Consider the following 17,490-nt stretch of genomic DNA (forward strand, 5'->3'; position numbering starts at 1 on the left):
GTAGCAACGGTCAGATATGAGAGTCAGATTCTGAACTACTTTTTAATATTTCAACGCTAGCGGATAAACTTATAGCACTAAAGGTATATGTATAAGACCGTATGAACGTCTTGTTAGGTTCGTAAAAGTGTTCTTACGAAGTGATACATGAACATAACAAACATTTGATGAATTTTAGAACTAAAAACTATTAGGATATTAATATTTTTCTATTCTTCCAGCCTTAACAGTCGGTGCGAACACAATCCTTCCAAGGTTTGTAGCTAGCTTCAGCACACGAGGCATCACATGTCCTTGTGTTGATATACATACGTATGTACATACACTCTAAATAAGAGCACTTAAAATTCACTCAAGGTTGTTCAAAAAATGGATGAAAAGGTAAAATCCATCGAACGTTTTGTAAAATTTATCCATCCGTTGGACGAATTTTACACATCTTCGGATGAATTGTGCGCAACGGATGAACAATTTTTACTGTTTAGTTGTGTTATCCTCTTAACACGTATATTTTACTTGCGTATATTTTTATATGCGTATATTTTACTTATTTTTATTTAAAGTGTAAAAGAAAGACATGTTCACAAATTTATGTAGCTCGGTTGGTTATGTATCGTGGCTAAAACCACTTTGCTAATTGACAATAACACTTTAACGTTATGGAATGTTTGAACTATACACGAATGAGTGGTCTAGTAGGTATCTCGACAGAGAGTGTGTACATATATGTAATTACACAAATTTACACTGAAACTAGGAAGTTCATGCGTTAAATATCCGTTGTTTATGCTAATCATCCCTACAGAACTTAATTTACGGTATGTTGACAATTTGTAGAATTAAATTTATATTTTTTAAATTGGTGTACAGAGCCTGACCACACAAGTTTTTTCCCAGAACATAGACCGAGCCAGCAATTGCTAATTTTTGAGGGTCATGCATGCAATCATTTTGAAAAATTGAAGGCATTTTTTTAAAATAAGTCAAGGGGAGAGAAACAAAAAGTATAAATTTAACTTTTTCGTTTTTAAAAATACATATCAAGTCTGAAAAAATGTTTTGAATTTTTGGGGATCAAAAAATTACTTTTAACAAAAAGTTCTCTTTTTGTGGAACTTTTTGAAATTGGTGTTAAAAATTATTTTAAGATAACTTCCTATTGCGAACCACAACAATTTCATACTTGTAAATAAATTGTAAGCTAAACAGGTTGATATTACATTCGTAGATGGAGGCATTTTTTATGTAGGGAATTGCAACAATGATTCCTGGGCAAACCTTAATTTCAGATTTTATCTATGTATGTAGATAACATTTTCAAGTGAAGAATGGCAAAAAATTGTCCTGGCAAAATTATCTAAATAAATCAATTCCTACCTAAAATAGAATGCCATGCATTTTGTCAATACCTCCATCAGTACATACATGTCTGTCACAAATTCTCGGGTAACAAAGAATTACGTAAATATATTTCCATACGAATGACAGATGCACAAACATATGTATGTATGTATACATCGTCCCTTCATAATATTCGTGCTACAACAAAGATACAATTCCAGGGATATCCTTTACTTACTGACAGGCCCCGATTTAGGGGCGGGCAACCCGGGAAGCTGCCCGGGGCGCCAAACCCTTGGGGGGCGCCGGCAGCCGCCCAGGTTTACACTAGATAATAATAATTGAAGTACAAGTACAAGTACTTGAAGAACAAGTCATGATTGGCGAAGTTATTAATTTTGGTTGGAATAATCCATATTTTTGTTGGATGGTATAAAATAAATCCAATTGAATTTTCCTGTTGTAAATTTTGAAAATCTTTTGCTTCGAGTTTTTATTTTGATCAAGTTTGGACAACTCATTTCGACAGTTCTGATGTGTTGATACATCACTGCAATTTTTATTTCTAAATTTTCAACCACACTCTAGAAATTGAGTTAAGTAAACCTACTCAAGGTTGACTAAAGTAGTGAACGACAAGATAATCGGGTAAGATTTATTCTATGTATGGTTGTGAAAAATTATCCAACTGTTAAATAAATGATTGATCAAATTTCATCCAATTATTGTGTTAACCTTTATTTTGCTCAACATGTAAATTCTCTAAAACTTAAATTCAAAATAATATGCCTGGCGAACATTTATATACAGGGATATTTGATCTAATTGATGTAGACGATTTTGTTTAAAAAAAAGTAGGACATTCTGATTTTGCCTAATCCTAGGAAAATTAGGAAAAAAGTTGCACATTTTAGCATGTATCTCGAAAATTTCCTAAGCGCGCCCCCAATATTAAGTACCTGTATTACGGAATATTGATCTGCTCAATATTACTTATTACACTAATAAGGCCTGGGTAGGAATATTTTGCGCAAATATTTGATTGAGAAAAAACCACATGCGAGCGCCGAAGGCGCGAGCGGCTTGGGGCGCCTAATTTCTTTGCCCATGTAAGATTTTGGGCTAGATCGGGGCCTGCTTACTGAGCCACTCTAAATCCCTCCTATAAGCTCACCACTCATGCAACAAACGTACATAAATATGTACTGCGATATATAAATGTATATATGTATCTATGTCAAAATATTTGTGTTTGTCGGTTAGAATATCAGTTACTGTCTAGCCTATTTTTACGAAATAACTGATCTAAAAACGTTGAACCTTTCACTTTACGCTTGTACAAAAATTTGCTCATTAATTGAAATTGTACATTGAAATTTTGATTAGAAATAAAACTTTTATACCAATTCCATCAAGAAAAATAAGCATTTGATAACTTGTGTGTTGTATTTAGCACTTATGTTCAGTTGATTATTTTTTGGCTGAATTATTTATCTAGTTTTCTGTCTTTAAAATTGTCGTTTCCGGACTAGTTTTTTATGTAACTCGGAGAAATTAATTCTACCCGGACATTTCGTAAGTAAATACGTTTGTTTATTTTAAAAGGCGAAATAATTTAGCAGTTGTGGTGTTTTCTGTATATGTGTATCAGAGGGTGGATATGTAAGTGTTTACGAAAAATGCATGAAATTTGTATGTATTTACTAGACCAACAATTGTCCCGTTATTCCGTCTTGCTTATCGTAAATGGTATCCTGTACGATTTTGTCAGGCTCTTCGTCACCATCGGGTTGTGCGCAACGTCACTAATGTACACCACCAGTTTGGCCACGGTGATCTATTTGGGGAACAAGCTTCCCTTAGTGTTCACCTTCATCTTGGTGGACGTCGCTCTGTTCGGGTGCTTCATGTTGGTCGTTTTCTTATGTTTCGCATCGAAATGTCATAAGGCTTCGGGTGACATTTTAACCAGGTTTGCGGCCTCGGTAGGCGAACTGGAGAGGACGAGTGTCAGAAGGAGCGTTAAAATGAGTCAGATTTGGGGGTTGAGGAGGACAACGGTTTCAATGGGGGTGAACGGTTACACAGTTTTTGTCATAACGGCCGAGAATTTGTTAATAATTATGAAAATTGTGATCGATATGTCGATCAATTTTGTGGTTTTGTATAAGTAAACGGGTATTCTGGAATTCTGTGCAATTTAGATACTAAATGTCACTATTTTAATATTTACAAACGACTACAACCAGTATGGCAAGGTAACTTGTATTTGAGGTGATTCGATCCATTATACCCGATGGTTCAGTAGAAATATAGGATCTCACAGTATTTTGATGACGAGAATAATTGCTGAATTTATGACAATAAATAAGAATTGTACTGAATCTAATTTTTTGGTGAAAGTGAAACTTTGGATTTATATTATTTTATAAAAAACTTAGACTTACATATGTACTTACATTTAGCTTGATGTTGTACTATATATAGTCGAGATGGTCAAGGTCCAATTAATTGTCAAGGTCCACAATTTAAATCTAAATTTGTATTAGGAAGTTGATGCTTGAAAAGTCAGGTTAAGGATGCAGGGTCCCCTAATTAAAGCAAATTTGCTTTATTGCATTTATGCAATACATTCTTAGAAATCCAGTATTAAAATAATACCACGCGGTATTCATATATGACTCTACCAGCGTGGTATTGATACATAATACCGTGTAGTAATAACCCGGTATTAAAGATTTCCAATATCGGTATCAAATTTTTACGGAGCGGTATAATTTTAATACCACGCGGTAGTAACTTTTATACCGAGAAATCAATACCTGCGTGACTATACCGGATTTTTAAGAGTGTATGCAAATATGTTTGTATCAATATGTGTACATCTGTGAAGTAAATTCGAATATGTAAATGTATATGTTTCATCACGTGAACAAAAGTATGGCAAGTTTTAAATGCCAATAGAAAGTGTGAATTTTCACACCGATTATAATCCAATCTACTCTTACCTAATATTTAGATTTCTACCACAAAATTCTAAATAATTTTTGACCTGCTCAGTGTACAACTCCAACCTAACCTCACTCCCAACTAAGGCGTCATCCGCATTCCGTGTACTCAACAATGGATTAATAATTTCCTTAAATCTCGTATAATTGCCCTTAAAGTCTTGCAATCGGGCTGAAAACCATTCCAAAGCTAAGAACGCGCCATACATATCAGTAGAATTCCCTTTTTTCGCGGGAAGTCCCCGGTCCCCCACAAGCTGGGCCAGGCTCTCCATCCACACCTTCAAGGGGACCCCGATTGCGCCAAACTTTTCCATCTCTGCGCTCATTCCTCCCTTCAGGTGTTTCCCAAGGTGATAAATCCTGCCCTCGTTACAGCTAGTCGAAATAAACGCTACGGCAGCCGCAACCCGATCCACCTCCGAGTAGGGCGGCCATTCCAGTTCCCTCGGGTATACCTTCATCCCCAGGCAGGCGCGATTGACGAGGTAGAAAATGTCTAGCGCGTTCATCTGTACCGCGTCATTAGTGCTGCTAATGCCCACACTTCCGAGCCGATAGATCGCGGCAGATAGAGCGGTTCGGCGTTGGACTTGGGACAGTAGTTTCTCCGCGACCCATTTGCTCTGGCTGTACCCATTCCCCGCCAGGGGGCCTGTCCAGGTCAACTCGGTTTCCAAGACCGGGTTAGCCTCGAGCACAGACAGGGTCGAGATGTAGTGGAGTACCCGATTTGAACCTCCGTCTAGGCAGAATTGGAGGATATTTCGCATTCCGAGGACATTACTGGGTTTCAAAGAGTGATAAGGTTTGTACTGGTGGGTCTCTGCACCACAGTGGTACACGAGCGTGACACTGGAAGACAGCATGGCGAAGGTTGACGTGTCCAATCCGAGGCAGGGTTGGGAAAAGTCTCCGGGGACGGGGATGATTTGAAGGTTCTCCGACTCCAAGGAAGAAATCGTTCCTAGGCCGAGTTCTAAGAGTTTTTGTTCCAGTCGGGAATAAACGGCGGGGAAGTTGTCACCGCGGATAAGGCAGTACAACTTGATGGGGTGGGTGGAGGTGGCGCGTTGGGCAAAGGTGGTGGACAATTCTTTCAGGAGAAACGGGGTGAAGTAGCCGGTCGCTCCGGTTAAGAGGATATCCTGACCCTGGAACAATTTGGAGGTTTTAATACTTTCCGCTTGTATTGTAAGGTATGTGTGGGTACAATAGAAGTTTAGCACGCATATTGAAATATCCTGTGGTTAGAAAGTTATTGATTCACCTGTCGATTAGGCAGAGGTGTTAGCAAATGCCAATTAATTAAATAGATTTTGATCATGATTCTACTGTCTACATATATACAAATATGTATGCATCGACAGAAACGGTATTTCTGCAATGTCATACATACATATGCGTTTGCAAAAATTCAGGGAATGTATTTCTTTCCAAGTACTGAATTATTGTACATAATTCCCACCTGTTCGACCTTGCCGATCTGCTGATTAGAGAATTCCAGACTTTCCATCATTTCATCAACTTCCTTCCTCAGGTCCAAAGCCCTACAATCGTTAATCGTCATCTTTGAAACGGATGTGCATAATTCTCTTAGCGAAACGGCGTCCAGAAATTGTGAGAACGTTATATTTAAATTCCATGGCGGCAGTTTTAACTCATTCAACAACATCATGGCTGACACCGAGTCTCCGCCAATTTCGTTGAATGACGTGCATGGATTTATCCGTTCGGGATTATTGATGTTCAAAACTTTTGCCCAAAGCTGAGCCATTTTTATTTCTATTTCAGCCATCCCCTGCTGACATTGACTTTGATTGGCTCTCAAGAACCTGATAAGCTCGTGCTTGTCAATTTTCCCACTCTTTGTTAGTGGAAACTCGGCAAGGTATTTAATACTACTAGGAACGGCAGACTTTGGGAGGTGTTTCCGCAAAAATTGGAAAATGGTCTTTTTCTCGGTCGTTTCTCCTTTGGACAGGATAAACGCCACCAGCCTCCCGTTGTAGGGGACGATGGTGCTTTGGAAAATTCCGGGAGATTTTGCTAGCACGTTGTCCACCTCCGCTACGGAAACTCGGCATCCTGGAAAGTCAAACAAATTAACATAAATTAACTGCAATGGTATTCAAATATTTACATAAGAATTCTAGGAAGCTAAAGATGAAAATACATAAGCCGGGAATAGCCAAATGCTCAGTATGAAAACCAGATTACAAAAGAGAACACATGCTTGGGGAAAAGAAATTACATATACCATTTTACTGCACATTCAGCTAAAAATAACTATGATATTTCGACAACTATTTATAATCTATCAATTAGTAATTAATTGACACAATCTGAATTTCTGTAAAAACTCACCAGAAATTTTAACAATATCACCCTCCCTCCCACACACTTCCAGGGTCCCATCCCCCCTCCAAAACCCCCGATCATGCGTCCTCAACATCCCTCTCCACCTTTCACTTGCCCCATCGTAATACTCACACACGCCAATGCCCCCTATAAAAACGTCCCCCTCCTCCAGGACGTCGCATTCCACTCCGTTTTCCCGCACTACGCAAACCTTCATGTTTTGAATGGGCCGCCCCACCGAGAGAGACATAACGTCGCCCGGCCTGTACTGGATGAACGTTTGACCAATCGTCCCCTCCGTGAGGCCGTAATGGTTTTCCACGCAAAACCCCAATTTTTCCGAGAGTTGCATCCCATCCACCTGCGCGACACGTTCCCCCGCAAACATTAAAATTTTCAAGGCACTCCTCCCCTCACCCCCCGTTAAGTTCCACCTGGTCAAGAAACGTACCCCCACGATGGCCGGAAGGCAGAGGAAAGTTATTTCATTGAGGCGGACAAATTCCTCCAGCGCCTCGATATCCCGTCTCAATTCACCCGGGAGGATGACCACCGTGCCCCCGGCGCAGAGGGGCGGGATCGTTTGAGTGAAAGCCATATCAAATCCGGGAGACGAGAAGAACAGCGACCTCTTCAGGACAGCCTCGCCGTAATGACGGAGATTCCAGTGGACGAAATTAACCAAGGAGTCGTCCCGCATGAGGACCCCCTTCGGGGTTCCGGTTGATCCCGAGGTATAAATGCATAACGAGATTGGATTGATTCTCCTCTTAATGTCTTGCTTTACCCTAATCGCTTCCGCGGTAAATTCAAAGCCTTCTGGTAAAATAATCAACGCTTTACAAGTGCCGGCTAGGTTAAGGCGCTGGGAAATGCAGGGATCCGTAATGACCAAAGGGTCGACATGGTTTTGAATTATCGTGTGTATTCTCGACTTGGGAAGGCTGGCGTCAACCGGGATGGGGGTCCGGTTAGCTGACCAAGTCGCTATTTCAGCCGCAATGAATTTGTACCCAGCGGGAAGTAGGATGATTACAAAGTCGGAGGAATTTCTGGATTCCAGGATTAAAGACGAGATTTTGCTCGATATTGCCAAAAGTGCGGTATAACTGACCCTTCGATGTCCTTCTTGCACAGCGGTCTTTCCACCAGAGTTGTGCCACTGCTCGGTAATCATTTCCAGGATGGATTTTGTTGTGATGGACACTTTTTCCCCTTGACCAAAGGCCATGCTGGGTCTCATCTTTGCGATCAAAGTTAGACCTTGGACCCGAAATAATTTCTGAAAAAAGTAATGAATTTCCGATCAGAAATGTTTAGTGTGTGCACTGTAAATATTCTGGTAATAAACATTACCGAAAAGCACAAGTATATGACTCTACCAAACTGGTAATGATAAGTTGTACCGTGTGGTGCTGGCTTGGTAATATCTTGCCATCGTGCTAACGAATTTTTACTACTTGGTAAAATATTATTACTAAATTTATTACCGAGAAATCATTACCTGCGTGAGTTTATCGGATTATTTAGAGTGTGTACGTGGGTAAGGACTGGATAAGTTGGTAGCCTAGCTCATGAATATGGATTTTACTTCAGCAGCAAGGCAGTCAATCAGTACTGGTCAGCCGCATGTGATGAGGTCGATTGTGATAAAGGAGACCGGTTTTACTCACATAACTGCCTATGTATGTACGTTCTTCCAAATCGCCAGATGGGCAGCCATTTGGTATCCAGCACATCTTTGTGGGTATCAGGAAATAAATCTCCAAGATAAAATCCCAGTTCACCTTGAATTCCTGGGCAGGAACGCAATTTAGTAACGAATATGTATGTAGTACCTATATTTTCCTATTGTCGTAAAACTTAAAAAATGGAATTGTGCAGGTATGCAAATTGTTATACGTATTTATTTGGTGGATCAACAAAGAGCATTTAATGATTATGCAAATCACGCGAGGTTAGTTATTGGTTAGACATAAACTGGTCCTTAATTGGTTATAGATTTATTACAGTGGGAACCACTTTATGAGTTGCAAGTTCGTTAAATTTATTACAGTGGAAACTACCGTCAAGTTCGTTACATTTATGGAGACACGTTTATTTCACGTGAAATTTACAACAATGGTGTAGAGTCATATACAGGGTGGTTTAAATGTCAGGCTATAATGGAAAATTTGCCAATGGGAAAACCCCCTAAATCTCCATTAGTTTGTACAAGAATTGGGATTTAGATTTTTATAATTATTATCAAGACGGATGGCAAAATTCTTAAAATGTTGAATTCTAGAGACAAAATTTCTGTGACTAATGGAAATTTGTGAATTTTTCCCATCGAAAAATTTTCCACTGAAGCGTGACATTTAAACCACCCTGTATATTCAATTGACTTCTATATATGTATGTAAAGTGTGTCCTAGAAGTTAAGCCGACGAAATATGTAATTTTTTCCGAATAGCGTAGTGCATTTCTGCCACCAAAAAATTGCTCTCTTATGAATGAAATCCTGTTTATAAATTTGGGCGTGAAATCAATGGAAATCCATGCCTTCTCAATTAATCTTTAACCACTTCATAATCAAAATGTTGTCCAGAAATGAACCCATTTGTTTCCAAAATTTGAACCAACTTCCCCACTGGCACCTCCGGTTTTAAAAGTTTGCCACTATTTTTCATATCCAGCAAAACTTGCCGGGTCGGCTGGTCGGTACAGCTGGCGATAGCGTCATCCATCATGCCCGTGTCACAGCTGCCCGGGTTAAAGCTCAGCGTCCTCACGGCCTCTCCCTCTTCCAACGCGATGCTCCTCATGAGCGAGTCTCTCGCCGCTTTGGCTGCGCAATACACGCCCCCTCGCGGGAACGGGGTGAGCTCGGTGGTCAGCTGGATCACGGTCGTGTGCTTGGCATACCTGTTCAAAAAATTAGTTTTCATTCAAAAGTCAGTCATCACTTTTTCTGACGGAATTAGAGTTTCATTCGAATTGAGCCATTTCCAAAGCTCAAATTCATTTCATTTCACTTCACTTCATCCGAATTCATTTCTTACTTCGCCACATGGATTAAGCATAGGGTGAAAAATGAAAGGACTTAGCAATCCTATTCACATTTGGAATGACGGATAATTTTCATTCCAATAAGACAAAATTCATTTTCACTCATTATCATAATCACTCAAATGAATGAAGGTGAGCAGGTATGGATTACCCTTGGAAGAATTTGACAAAGCTGGATGTTAGCAACAGCATGGATGTGACTTCCAAATTGAAAAAGTATTGGATCTCGGAGAAATTCGTGTATTGCACGGTCCTGTTGGTGCAATCACCCGTCGTCCCGGCACAGTGGACGAGGACACATTGGTCAAACGTGGACGTGGCATCTCCGACCGCTTTCTGTAGAGTTGCTTCAAATTTGGGGATGTCCGGGTTCATTAAATCCATCCCCAACCCGAGGACTTTGCAGTTTGGGTTGACTCTTAGGATTTCACCTTTCGTGTCATCCGTGGCTGGAAGCGTGCGAGCCAAAAGGATGAGGGTGGAACCTGAAGGGGTAATTTGAAGAGGGGTTGGTAATTTTAATTGAACACGTCACCAATCTGACGCCCTAGGCGAAAAGATAATGGCGCCGGAACGTGGTCTTATATATATTTGGAGCTCGAAATTTTTAGCCTTTCTTATTATACAGGGTGGTTATAAAATGTCACGCTACAATGGGCAAATTTTCGATGGGAAAAATTCGTAAATTTTCCTTAGTTACTGAAATTTTGTCTATAAAATTCAAAATTTTAAGAATTTTGTCATCAGTGTTCCATCAGTTTTAATAATTTTATGAAAATCTCAACCAAAAATCTTGTAACTAATGGAGATTTAGGATTTTGTGCATGCATATAATCCCAAACAAATTAGCCTTTTGCACTAATTGCATTTGACGAAATCAGAACTTTTGGAATAAATTGAATTATATATTTGTAATCTAGGTATCAAAAAAATTGAATACTTTTTAAATACCAATGCCTAAAATGGGACAGTTTCCCCGGTATTGGTTTCGAATTATTTTCTTCCTTATTTAATACCTCCTTGGAAAATTGGACTATTTGTGGCTAATAGCGGGAAGAAGTGAATTTTTAATGGAATCAGTAAAGCTAATTATTTGTTAATTTATTTGAATGAAAAAAAACCTTTGTTCAAATTTCTGCAACGATGTTACATAAATTGTGGCGAAAAATAGGTTTATGTAATAAGATTTTTTTCACAATCTAACTCGTTTCTCCCAAGTGGGGTAAAATTTAGCCACTAAATTGGTGTATGTATACAAATAAATCAATGTAGGACACTTTTACCTGGGGAAATCCGTTTGCTAAATTCAGCCGCGATTGACCTCCCAAGCCCTCGACTACCCCCGGTTACGACACAGAAGGTTTTACTTCCCCAAAACTCGCTCATTCTGTTCAAGCATGAGAAGAAGAATGAGAAAAGAGTTGCATAAATAAGTCCTTACATAAGTAAAATGCAAATAAATTTGCAATTGAGTTGAGTCATTCATTTGTAAAGGCGATGTTGGAATAATTTGCTTTGCACTGACGAGACAGATTTCTTACAAGGCACATGTAACATTCGGACTTCCTTATGGCCAGGTTTATTTTATTCATAACAGAAAATATAGTACCTGATTTAAAAAAAATTCATAATGACTTTATGAGTATGAAATTTTTCATGAGAAAATGTATGTATATAGGAATGGTTGATTTTGCGGTGGTAGATTTCTGCAAATAATTAGGGTGGGAACGAGAAGGTTAAAGTTATAAGAACATGTGCATATTTATGTATCTGGAGATATCACAAACATATTTTATGCCTGCAATATGCTTTATGTTATGTATTTAGAGGCAAGTTGAGATTTGTAATTTCATAACTTATCTACTTATATGGAAACAGATTTATTTTGCAATCTCATCTGAGGTAAGGTGAGAATTCCGGTGCACTTTTGTACATACCTAACAGGTTTTGATTTAGCAAAGTATTTTTGGACCCTCTCTTTACTCTGGACAGTGACCGCGGAAGGTAGGACAGCAAAACACATGACTAAAATCTCCGGATATTTTTAGTTTTTCGAGGGTTCTGTCCATCTCAATCAATGTACGTACGTACGTGCATATTTACATACTTCTTTCTCATTATGATTGCTGCATCGAGACCATACATGGTGTACATGAAATTTCTGAGCACCTATAAAAATTTTGGTTTTATATCTGCACCTGCTTGTTCTATGTATTTTTATGACTTCAAGGTGGTTTTTACCGCACGTGGGGAAATTTGGGGGACATTATCAGCTCGGATAACGCTAAATTTCGGCAACTTTTAGTACGAATTTTTTCCTTGTGCTCAGAAATTCTATGTACATATTTTGAATTGCATAACGTATGTGTGCTGTGGAGACTGCCAGTGGCTGAATGCATACGAGTACAACCTAACCATGCACAAGTGGATATTTGAGATTAATTTTTATTAATAAATAGGTTCATCACAATATTAAATATGCAGCTATGTAGTTACGTACACACGTGTTTCTAAACCTATGTATGTAAATAAGTTGTTGATATTGAACTGGTTTGCATATTTTTTTAAGAAGAACCGAGAAGCTGGGATGCACGTAAACGTAATTATTCGACCTTCCAAAAGTTGGAAGGTCGAATAATTACGTTTGTAAGGATTGATTAAGCTGACTTTATATCTCTTGAAGATGAATTTTCCTTCTAATTACGCAGCAACACTGTCAATCAGCAAATGTCACACACTTGTGAAGGTCGTCTTCGAGGTAGGAAACCAGTTTTGACAGAGTATGCACATACGTGATTCCAAATCGATACATTCGATATTTCTTTGTTTTAATTGCATATGTACGTACGTGAGGGTAGGTACTCATTTGATGTCACATTCTTTTGGCGATGAACTGAAATACTTCTACTATACATAATTACTTTAACCATTAGAAGGGAATAGTAGTTAAGTATGTAAATCGTGCCATATAAGTTGGATGGCTTGCTTCCTGGTGTGCTGTGAATTGGCAAAGCTCAGAAAAAAAATCACGAAACATAGGTTGCGATAAATTGATGTTAAAATTGACCAACTGTAGTGAGTAATTGACTTGATAAATATGTAGGCACATCTGTACGTCGGCAAAAAAGTGGCATGTACATACATACATATGTACCTTGTCAAGATTCTTTTCTGCCGGACATGAGATACTATGTACTCAACTTTCTACGTAGAGTATGCACATATGTATGTATGTATGTACATATATGCACACTCTTAGAAAATTGGTATTAAATCATTACCGACGGGAGTACGCGTGTGACTCTACCGGGTTAACGGGAATTACCATCCAGTAATGTTGTGGTAATGGCAAATTTACCATTCAGGAAGAAAATTTACTACTAATCCAGTAGAAAGTTCTTACCAAATCAACGCGACTTGTTACCACATTATTCTGCGTGTACTCACACTCTTAATACTTGAGGTCTCATCATTATAACACACTGTGCTTGCAGGACTGTAAATACGTGGAGGAACTACTTGGACTAGAGTGCTTAGTGTACATACATATATGAGAAATAATTTATTATTCGAATATCCACCCAAATTCAGACAATTATTACCAAGAACTTTAAACATTACATAAATCAGAGTCAATTTAGTTTCACAAATTTAAATAAAAACAATTCTCCCATGTCTATAAAAATGTGGTCAGGGTTCCTACTGGGGATGGAATTATTTATTTCCACCTTGCTAAATATTTTCCTAGTGCTGCCCGTCTTCACGCTAATATTTGGCGTGAATTCCATCCGAAGATGGATATTTGGTTTAAGGTTGAAATGGAGGTTTGGAAATAAGGCAAAACTCGCGGTTGGGGTTGAGTGCACGTGGCGGCCTTGTCAAATAGTTCGGGGCCTGGGTGTCTTTGACAGGACGGGATTTGACTGGGGGTCATTTAAGCCACGATTCATTGAGGAAATAGGGAACAATGAAAAATACAAGAGCCTCTGTTGGAGGTTGAATATGGTAAGTGTCATTATCTAGGAGTCATCCATATATTACATAAGTCATCAAGAATTCTGGATTTTACATATTTACCATCCACCGTGTACATTAATAGAGGGGGGATTTTAACATGGGAAGGATAGGAAGACCTAACCCTAAGACCTAACCCTCCCAGAAATAAAATGATGACGTAATATGTGGACGTTTCCTTAGGCTATTAATCATTAAGGGGGTGTACGTAATACTAAAAATATGCATTTAGTATTTGTGGACTATGTAGAAAGGAATTAGCGACTTTTTGCCGGGACGCGGACGTAATTCAATCCAAGGTATTACTCCCGCCACGACTGAGGGCGGGGAGTATGTACAAATGAATAAGAAAAAATAGGAAAAAATAAAGTTTTCTTGCTTTCTAAGTTGCTTACATTAGTAGAAATAAAATCACTATTAATAGTACTATGACCTTCTAATCAATTAGTAGATTAAATGTTTGAGCTAATTGTTAATTAAATACATATTAACCTTAGCTAGTGCCAACTTGCCAACAAAGCTATATAACTGTAATTACTAATTACTAACAACGATATTAAAAATCCCAGGGCGCATAAACTTTTTGTTGTCCGTGGTTTCTCCTAAGGGGGTGATGCAGGGATGAGCATTTTTTCAAAAAAATTAAAAAAATTAAAAGTTCGGGAATTGCATGCAATTTTTCCATGAATTTGGTTGGTTACCATGGCAAAATTGCATGCAATTCCCGAACTTTTAATTTTTTAATTATCTTGAAAAAATGCTCATCCCTGCATCACCCCCTTAGGAGAAACCACGGACAACAAAAAGTTTATGCGCCCTGTAAAAATCCCTAATCAAGTGCGAATTTGTTAATTAAATAATTAGCTATATACTTACATAATTATGACTTAATTGTCTTAGACTTACTTCCGTCTGACTACCAATTATTTACTTAGACAAAATATTTACTTTCTAATTACCAATTACTAATTAGTTAAAAACTTGGCAAATTATTAACCCCGGAGTAGTAAATACGCACATTTGTTGGCCTACATTAAATTAATAAAGAATTGTTGAACTCAACATTTCAGGATGATGGTCCGTACAAATATTGGCAATTCTGTGACAATTATGACCCTCTCGATCACTTCCGAGTTGTAAAGGGCAGCCGTACGGAGGATGGGTTCATGGCTCAAATCTTAGAATTCGGGACAAGGTTTCCCGCCGAAAAGCCGCAGTGGGAAATAATACTTCTGGAGGAACTTCCCAACCCGCACCAAGTTGGGGTTGTCTTCCGATTCCACCACAGTTATGGGGATGGACTCTCCTTCATTGGGGCCCTGCTGGGGATGACAAAAGAGGATGAGTTTCCCCTCGTTGCCTCCCCCTTTGTGGATCACCTTTCTGGGTGGGGAAGATTCAAGTTGAATGCATTCGGGTGAGCGTCTTTAGACGTTCTGAAAGCAGCAAACTGAATTTAAAAGGCTAAATAAAATTATTGGTCTGATGGTCTCAAATAATAAAAAAATGTTTGTTTGCAATACAGCTGTGCAATGTTTGGGCTCACCCTGGTTCGCGAAATGTTTTTTGTACCACCACCTTGCCCAAGATATCGACACGAGGACGGCGGGGAAGGCTATTCCACGCTCCGATTCAACATCCCCCTTTCAAAGCTGCGAACAATAACCAAACGTACGGAACAGCCGATAACGATTTCCTCAATTATGATGACATCTATTGCTGCTGCAGTGGCAAGGCTACCCACAACTCAGGCTGAGCCCTTCTACCTTAAGGGGGCACTTGTGGTTACTAATCCACCTTACCCGAGAGGTTAGACGACTATTCATAAGTTTCCCTGGTCAATGTTAATACGAAGTGGGATTTTTCCAATATGAGAGTAACTACTGTAAAAAACGGACTTTTGCACTAGAAATATGTTCAATAATTATGTATAATCACTATTTGCCAGTTTCTTACAGCTGCTTTCAAGCGGTTTTAAAGGAACGGCATCACCTATAGTGAGAAAATTTCGAGCATTTACCCTGAAACTTAGATTTTGAGATTCCATTCTTTCCTTGCTCCACTTAGGTACTTAGTCTCACCCGTTTAAACCGGCTTTTGGGAAAAACTAGTTAAGTAATAGCGATTCTAAAGGGGCAAGTTGGTTTTTCGTGCGGGTCGATTGTTTGCCGTATTATTTCCTCGCGGAAAATCCCGCCTCTAACCCTGGCCAAATCTTAAAAGTTTGTGACCACACAAACCAACTGTGTGGAGCTATATATATAAAGATCTACCTTGATATGAAATTAACATCCTTGTTCCAGGTAAACTGTGCCACAGGTTCTCCACACTTCTCGTCTCACTTCCCCAGGACGCTCACAACGTGACGGAGAAAACGCTTGTGGAGATTTCGAAATCATGTCGGTCTTCCTTCAATCCGACCGCCTTTTTTACCCGTTTTCTTGGTGACTATCTTATAGGGAGTCTTCCAACCAAAATCTGTGAAAACAATCCGGTAACGAACTACTTGGTCTTATCAAATATTCCGTTCTTGAAAAAACGAAACGTGAAGTTTGCCGGATCCACGTTGCTGGACTGTGCTGCATTTTTTCACGTTCCCAACGGTAAGTTGCAAACTGTAGTGCAAAAAATACTACACATATATAGCGACATTTTTCATGGTTACCAGTGTTCAACGATTCGTTGATTTTTCCTTCCAACTTAAAACCAGGGAATAGAGAGTTTAAGCAAGACTGCATGATTGCACTTTTCGATTGTAAACACACAAGAAAAATCTAGTTTTAGTACAAGAGAAATGCAAATGCAAAGAGCATTGTACTTAAAAATTTGCCCAGAATACAAGAATTGCAAATCTTCCGCCAGAAATGAATGACACTTCGAATCTTCCCGCATGGTATTCTTGCTCTACTTCAAAAAGATATAATCATAGATTGTGATTCTAAGCAAGAATGATTTCTTTACAATTACGTACTCCCACTAAACTTCTCTAATATCACCTTAAAAAATTAAATTTAACAATTTAACAATTATGTAATACCTTTTTAAACCACCCTATACTATCGGACAACTAAATGTCTTTTTAAAAAAATCTTGTTTGTTGCAGCCCTTTACGTCAGCATGATCAGCATGGAAGATAATATTACCGTAACCATGACAGCAGCCAGGACGATGTTAAACCGAGAGGAATTGGATGCAGTGGCGGTCATGTTAGTACAACAAATCGACTCCTTGACTTCCATGAAGTCAAGACTTCCACTTCGAAAGGATTTCGAAGTGTAGTTAGTCTACCAACTTTGGGAATGTATATAGCTTTTAGCCACCTCGGTCATAGATGCACCACTTCCGCTTCCCATTAATAATCCTCCGCTTCCGGTAGTCGGAAGCTACATATACTGAGGGTAGTCGACATCCGTGAAAACGTTTTTGACCTGTAATATCTTTGGCGCTAGTAGAAATTTTGAATTGAAATTTTTACAATTTGTTCATCTTATAGTCAGCATTATGGGTGCAAAATTTCAATTCGCTAGTCCTAATGGCGCCAGAGATATATGCATACGAAAAAATAGTGCTGTTCTAAAACTGCCCAAACCTGCATAAATTTTACGTTTCAGAATATTTTTAAAACCTTCTAGAATTGTGAATTGTTTATGGAATTTTATGTGGGTGGTATGAAAATTTTTGGCATCTACGTGGCTTTCATAAATAACTCAAAATT

At 38.8% G+C, this 17,490-nt stretch overlaps 3 protein-coding genes across 3 annotated transcripts; 1 reads left to right on the forward strand and 2 right to left on the reverse strand.

Annotated features, from left to right (window-relative positions):
• Positions 1-2,574: 2,574 nt before the first annotated feature.
• LOC110854453 (linear gramicidin synthase subunit C) lies at positions 2,575-8,169 on the reverse strand. Its single transcript, XM_022102890.2, has 4 exons — positions 8,067-8,169; positions 6,717-7,992; positions 5,818-6,437; positions 2,575-5,503 (listed from the first exon to the last, which is right to left on the reverse strand). Exons 2-4 carry the CDS (start codon positions 7,951-7,953, stop codon positions 4,346-4,348), a joined length of 3,015 nt encoding a protein of 1,004 aa, XP_021958582.1. The 5' UTR covers positions 7,954-7,992; positions 8,067-8,169; the 3' UTR covers positions 2,575-4,345.
• An 822-nt stretch (positions 8,170-8,991) lies between these two features.
• On the reverse strand, positions 8,992-11,182 carry LOC110854528 (sepiapterin reductase). Its single transcript, XM_022102963.2, has 3 exons — positions 11,045-11,182; positions 9,913-10,246; positions 8,992-9,617 (listed from the first exon to the last, which is right to left on the reverse strand). The coding sequence occupies exons 1-3, from the start codon at positions 11,145-11,147 to the stop codon at positions 9,263-9,265; spliced, it is 792 nt and encodes a 263-aa protein (XP_021958655.1). The 5' UTR covers positions 11,148-11,182; the 3' UTR covers positions 8,992-9,262.
• A 1,859-nt stretch (positions 11,183-13,041) lies between these two features.
• On the forward strand, positions 13,042-17,490 carry LOC110854454. The gene is made up of 5 exons (XM_022102891.2): positions 13,042-13,766; positions 14,846-15,192; positions 15,301-15,584; positions 16,079-16,378; positions 16,879-17,490. Exons 1-5 carry the CDS (start codon positions 13,434-13,436, stop codon positions 17,052-17,054), a joined length of 1,440 nt encoding a protein of 479 aa, XP_021958583.2. The 5' UTR covers positions 13,042-13,433; the 3' UTR covers positions 17,055-17,490.

This window comes from Folsomia candida, unplaced genomic scaffold (assembly GCF_002217175.1).
Source record: "Folsomia candida strain VU population unplaced genomic scaffold, ASM221717v1 Fcan01_Sc010, whole genome shotgun sequence".
NCBI classification, from domain to species: domain Eukaryota; kingdom Metazoa; phylum Arthropoda; class Collembola; order Entomobryomorpha; family Isotomidae; genus Folsomia; species Folsomia candida.